This window comes from Vigna radiata, chromosome 10 (assembly GCF_000741045.1).
Source record: "Vigna radiata var. radiata cultivar VC1973A chromosome 10, Vradiata_ver6, whole genome shotgun sequence".
In the NCBI taxonomy this organism is placed as follows: Eukaryota; Viridiplantae; Streptophyta; class Magnoliopsida; order Fabales; family Fabaceae; genus Vigna; species Vigna radiata.
In genome coordinates, this window is record NC_028360.1 from 7511096 (window position 1) to 7517327 (window position 6232).

Here is a 6232-nt window from a genome sequence, read left to right on the forward strand (position 1 = left end):
ATCAAATGAAAGATAATTGAGTCTACTTTCCAGGAAAAAAAAACCTCATCTCATTTAGAGTTCTGTAGAAAAAGTTATGGTTAAAACATTGAGCAAAGGTCAGAGCTGCCTAGTTCCAGCGTGAATTTTCGTTTTTACTGTTTTAATTTCATTTTAATTTTTCCGCATTCACCATGCAAACCTTTCACAAACCCCCCCTTCGTGTTTGACTTGATTCTGAACCGCAGTTGGTCCTTGAGAGACGACCTAGGGGTCACTCCCTAGCTATACTGCATTTCTTATTATGCAATCAAATTTGATTGGGCGGCGACACCCATCAGCTCCCAACCTCATCTCACTATCCAATTGGTCAACGGAGAGGGTTCAGATGTCTGAACGCATCAGACTCACTTTCGGCGCTAGCACATATGACTAGTCACAACTGACTGGACCAGGCCAGGGCTGCTCTATGATCAGGGATGTGCCAACTTAGGTTTTTAAGTCCCCTCTATCCTACCAACAAAGTACTCTCAACCAGCCCCTTATGATTTATTTAAGTCATCAAAACTGTTCTATTATACTATAGACCTCAAATGACCAATTTTAACATTTCACTTCTTCTTATAGTGACCTGAAACAGTGCCTGTGCATTCAGATGCTACCCAAATAGTACTAATTAAGTCTGGCCCCAAACCTTTCCCAAAACATAATCAATCACAATAACTAACTCAGTCCCAAATAACAGATTATATTCATCAAACAGTAACTAACACAGATTATATTTATCAAACATCAAACAGTAATTAATCACAGTAACTAACACAGATTGTATTATCAAACATCAAACAATAACTAATCACAATAACTAACATAGTTCATCAAACAGTACACAGGAAATCAATCACAGTCCCAACAAAACATCATATTTTTAAATTAATCATGCATAAGACAATGAAACAGGTTCAATAAAAATAATAATTAGCTCCCTTTACCTGTGGGTTGCGCTGAACAGTATACCCAAGGTGCTCTAGCGACCCACACGACAATTTGCTCACCGACACTACATATCACCAAATAGGTGATAGAATGTAGCTCTTAGAGCTAGAATATACTGAAAATGAAAAGGAAAACGTACAAGGCACATGCAGTCAGTAAAACTAAAAACCCTAGGTCCTAGACAGTGAAAAAGAAAGGGAAAAAGGCTTACCGGGTACGAACAGGAAAGCTGTCCGGTTCAAAGGATAGCTCTTTGCACCGCGAACGTTCAGATGCCTTTAGGTTACAACTCAAACGGTTCAGTGTTGGAAGATTTTAGAGAGAAGGCAGAGCACCTTCTTATGGAGAAAATAGCTCTATCTAGAGAGAGAAACAAAAGAGCATAAATGGGAAAGTCTAATTCTTTGAGGGAGACCCTTCCTAAGGTCTTGGGTCCTTGGTATATGGGCTGGCTGCCCCCAACATAGGCCTAATGACCTTATTATTTTTCAGACCCTTACAATTAATGACTTGATAAATTGTTAATATACATTGTTACTTTAATATCTTAAAAAGAAATGACTGTTTAAAAAAAATATGATTTAAATTTGATTGGTAAGCATACTAACCTTTAATAACTATATGATAGGTTATCAATGGACATTGTTAATTACATGTATCAAATGGAATGACAACGCAAATATTCTTACATGAAAGTTGTTATCAACTCATCTTGTATAAAATAAACGTACATGTATAAGCATTTAAGAATTAGCTTCTACAAGTTGGAAATGGAAAATAATAATAATAATAGTTGTAAAATTAATAATTTAATGTTGATAAAAATACAACCTGATATACAATAAAAGTCCATAAAGAATCTACTCAAAAAACTTATTTATATCACAGAAAAAGTTTAAACAAATCAAAGTGAGATGAAAGTTATCAAAACAAATGAGAGAATACTCCATCCTTTGCAAATCAATGTTGATGAGGAAAACAACATTACTTACATTATTGTATGGATTTGTGTTTCAGAAACTAAACAGACATTTCATCTTATAGGCAAGAATTTCTTACTCGTAACAAAACTTTAGAATGTTGGCAAATCCAATCGAATGTGTAAATAAAAACACTAGTGTGATCATGCAAAGCTAAAGAAGGTAACTACACATAGTGCTAGCAACACTGATTTTGTGGCAACAGAACCAGGCAATTTTCCATTGTCCTTCCTAAAGAAAAGTGCTTGGTATATAGGCAAGTTGATGAGAACCAAAAATCCACACAATAGAACTTGCAAGACCATTGTCTCACAAATTCCAAAGCCACCTTCCCTTAATACTGCATTCTTCAACACACTCAGAAAACAGAACAAATTGAGCAATGCAAGAGTTGCTAATACAGTGAGCATTGGAGAGGAGGTTCCAAACTCCATTATTTCCTTCTCATGGCGTTTGGAAGCTTCTTCTTCAGTAACCTTAGTTGTGATTACAAAAGTTGAATCTGAGAATCCAAAAAGCTTCAAGATTGTGTCAATGCAGGCAAAAAGGTAAGAGCTTGTTCTCTTGTATAGCCATATCCTTAGTTCATTCCACCAACCTTGAAATGTTCCCCCACAGAAGAAAAACTCCAACAAACTATAAGTGGCTTCACCAACAATGATATATGCAAAAGGTATAAACCATGGACTTGAGATCTGATAAATCCATCAACAACTAGTTAAGCACAGAATGATCAAGTATAATGATGCATTTGTTTAGAAAAAGAACATGCATAATCACAAATAGCATGTTTGATATCCTAAAGGGTGAAGAAAAAAATAAAAATAGAATGAAGTGAATGTATGCAACAAGGATTATTGTTTTGTTACCTTTGGAAACAAGGGAATGCCTCTAAGGAGGTACAATGAAGGGATGATAGAATAGTACAGTGTTGCAAAAGAGCTAGGTGCCCATAAGCAATAAATACTATATCCCATTTGGAGGGCCAAAGTGATTCTTCTAAAACCATACCATGCAGGGCTATATTTAGAAAGCAAAATTTGCAAGTCTCCTTCAGACCATCTCTTGTGTTGAACAAGTGTTTGAGGCAAGGTAGTTGGAGCTAACCCTAAGAAAGCCTTCCTTGGTGGATTGTAGTACACTGATTTCCATCCTTGGCACTGAATAGACAATCCTGTTATCACATCCTCTACTGGACACCCATATCTTAAACCCATCTGCAATTGAATAAACAACATTATATTGCTAATTTATGAATTTAGAGTCTGAAACTACTGTTTTGTTCTTAAAAAAACGCTTAACTGGGTTGAAAGAGAATGATGTATTTAAATTATTCTTAATTTCAACTCTTGAATGAACAGAGACTATTGAATATATTGGAATACTTAATTTTGATATATCTTATGTGCATTATAAGAGAGGGAGAGAAACCTCTTTTCCCCATAGTGTGTTTTCCTCATAGGTGCAACTTGCAAGAACCTTTGATTCTTCTTCCAGTTCCTTCAGGTTTGCTTCTTTAAAATGGTAATCTTCATTAATATTCCAGTCATTCCTATATTGATCACTGAATTTCAATCCACAAAGAGACTCTCTCCTGTGAAAGCATCCACTTCCTATATACAAAGGACCACCACAACCGTCTGCACCAGGGAACTCCACCTATTTTTGCATAATTTGTAAATACAAAGGGTGTGAGATGTTTGATCATAACATGACAGAATAAAGGTCACTTAAAACTGTTTGAATGAAAGATAAGATATAAAAAATGAGTATCTTAAACTTCCAGTAATGAAGTTTCTGAAATAAATCATCTCAATCCACAGATTACTCACCTCTGATATAGATATTAGACCACTCCCATATAAATCATTCTTAGTGACATTCTCAAAAATCTGAGGGAACTGCACATAAGCAATTTTGTGACCTTTCTCTTCATCCATGAAAAAGCAGAGAGCATCTCTCACAGACTGTGAATTGTTTGAGTACATGTCACAGTCTACATTTAGAATGATTTTCCCGTCACTAATATTAGAAGACACCCTTAACTGCATGCATTCAGACCAAGAATTGTATAAATTTACACAATTACACAGCTGAAAGATTGATCAAAATACATAAACTAACACTATGAAAGAATTGTACACATTTTATACCAGTGAATTCATAGCTCCAGCTTTGAAGTTATGGAAATATTGGGGTCTCTTCTCACGAGCCAAATACACTAGAGTTGGTAAAAGGAATCCATCTACATCTTTTGAATTCTCAGGGTCCTTTTTATGAAGTAGTATCTATTAAGAAGAACAAAATATGAGCAATAGGGTGTGTGTGATGATGATGATGATGAATGCCAAAAGCTAATGCACTTAATTATTTGATTTCATCATGTTTAAGAAATAAATTAATGTTACTTAACTTACTTCAAGAATTGTGTCATGGTCACGTCGAGAAGAATACGAATCCCACTGAGAAAATCCCTTATGCTTTAGACGTGCTTCTTTGGGTACTTCACCAAACTTGGTTGCATCTTCAATACGTCTTTCCATTTCGTTGTACAATTTCTACATCATGAAATTTCTTTGTGTTCAAGAAAAGTTTTCAAAAAAATTAAATAAAACCAGACGCATATGATCAATTGATTAGACATGACTTGTAACATAATATAAATACTTTATGTCTGTATTAAGTTGGTATGAATTAAAAAGCTGAGACTGAATAATTAACTAATATTGTACCTTGATGGCTGTTAGCTCTTTGACATGATCAGAATCACCAGAGTAACCTGATGAGACTATACTCTTAAAATATGCAGCTGGTGACCTTGGCTCCACTTTGAACTTTCTGCTAAATGGAATCCAATGTTTTGCAAAGTTTGATGCCTCCAATAGAGCATAAAATGTGATTTGAGACCCAGCATCATCAGAGAGATACACATTCAAATTCTCAGTTGGATAGTCATAAGCCATAACAGATAGCACTGTGTTAATCACCATCATTGGTGGTTCAATATCAGGATCTGCTGTGCACACAAATATGTCCACTCCCGGCAACTTTTTCTCATATCTGTTACAAAAAATCTATCTGTCATATATCAAAGATCAACAACATAAATGATGGCTCTATCAAACAGAGAAAAAATAACACTAATGAGACCTGAATCTACTCACATAAAGAATTGATACTACTTTCTAACCCAAGAATCTCAGCCAGCAATATAGAGTGAAGGAAAAAAAATGAAATATAAAAAGGTGGCACCTTTGAGAGAGCCTGTTTCTGAAGGGTTGTCGGAAGACAAGGTTCCATCTGAAGGCCTGAGTGAGAACCCAGTAAAAGCCAAACCAGAATTCAGCACCAAACATACCAAGCCATACCCATTTGCCATCTTCACCTTTTGCATCTTTGATTTGGCTAATTCTGTAAATCCATACGAAGCATATGCACACAAATAATGAAGTTGCAAAGGACCTATAGATGAGTCTTCCTCTGCTCTTTTTTGTCTCAAACAATGGAGTGTGCTCAGTGATTTCCATAGCTCTGATAATTCTGTGTGCCTTGTTCTGTTTGTTTTTCTGCTATATATTGCAATGCGTTCATATTTCACTGCCATTATTAACGAATTCACATTTGAATGTTGAAAGTTTGGTACATTATTGACTAATTGAGTGGCTGCCGAATGAACGTAATCTGATCATCACGATGAGATGATCAATCCCTGCTTCATTCTTTTATTTCTAAGTTGTTATTCTAATATAACGTTTTTAGAATTACATAAAAGAAATGAAAGAAGAAGATAAAAGCAGTCGATTATTAACATAAGTCTCGTATGCTTTCATCTCTTTCTTTTATTCTAGCTTTGCAATTTTTTAATATCAAGAAAAGCTAATTCATTTTTAATAAATAAAAGGCATATTGGCTTTCCGAATGTAAATCAGTAAAAAAACGATAAAAATATTTATTATATATTTATAAATAATCTTTTAATCTTCATTTTGTAGTTTTAAAAACAAAAATAAGTGGGTTTAAAAAATGGATTACAACCTGCGGGTCAATTTGGTCGACCATAGGTTCGGGTCGGATTGGGTTTAAAAAAATGTATTTTTTTTAATGTGGGTCAATTTTCAACCTAGCTCATTTAATTCGAACTCATTTAATCCCGGCTCATCTGGATTGAACCCGTTGTGAGGCGGGTTTATCCCGTGGTGAGTCAGGTTTCCTCACCAACCTATCTAAATTTATTTTATTAATTTATTATCTTATGAAACCTTTAAAAATACTATCCT

General features: G+C 34.8%; 1 protein-coding gene across 1 annotated transcript; it reads right to left on the reverse strand.

Moving 5' to 3' along the window:
• Window positions 1–1896: 1896 nt before the first annotated feature.
• On the reverse strand, window positions 1897–5648 carry LOC106775095 (cellulose synthase-like protein E1). The gene is made up of 8 exons (XM_014662139.2): window positions 5208–5648; window positions 4688–5015; window positions 4373–4513; window positions 4109–4243; window positions 3788–4000; window positions 3387–3614; window positions 2825–3172; window positions 1897–2650 (listed from the first exon to the last, which is right to left on the reverse strand). The coding sequence occupies exons 1-8, from the start codon at window positions 5480–5482 to the stop codon at window positions 2099–2101; spliced, it is 2220 nt and encodes a 739-aa protein (XP_014517625.1). The 5' UTR covers window positions 5483–5648; the 3' UTR covers window positions 1897–2098.
• Between the last annotated feature and the right edge of the window lie 584 nt (window positions 5649–6232).

Excerpts from the sequence above, each read along its gene's own strand:
- LOC106775095 (XM_014662139.2), bottom strand. The coding sequence starts at position 5,482 with ATGGAAATCACTGAGCACACTCCATTGTTTGAGACAAAAAAGAGCAGA. Across the intron at positions 5,016-5,207 it reads AGAAACAGGCTCTCTCAAAG|ATATGAGAAAAAGTTGCCGG; the intron begins GTGCCACCTTTT and ends TTTTTGTAACAG. Across the intron at positions 2,651-2,824 it reads GCATTCCCTTGTTTCCAAAG|ATCTCAAGTCCATGGTTTAT; the intron begins GTAACAAAACAA and ends TGGATTTATCAG.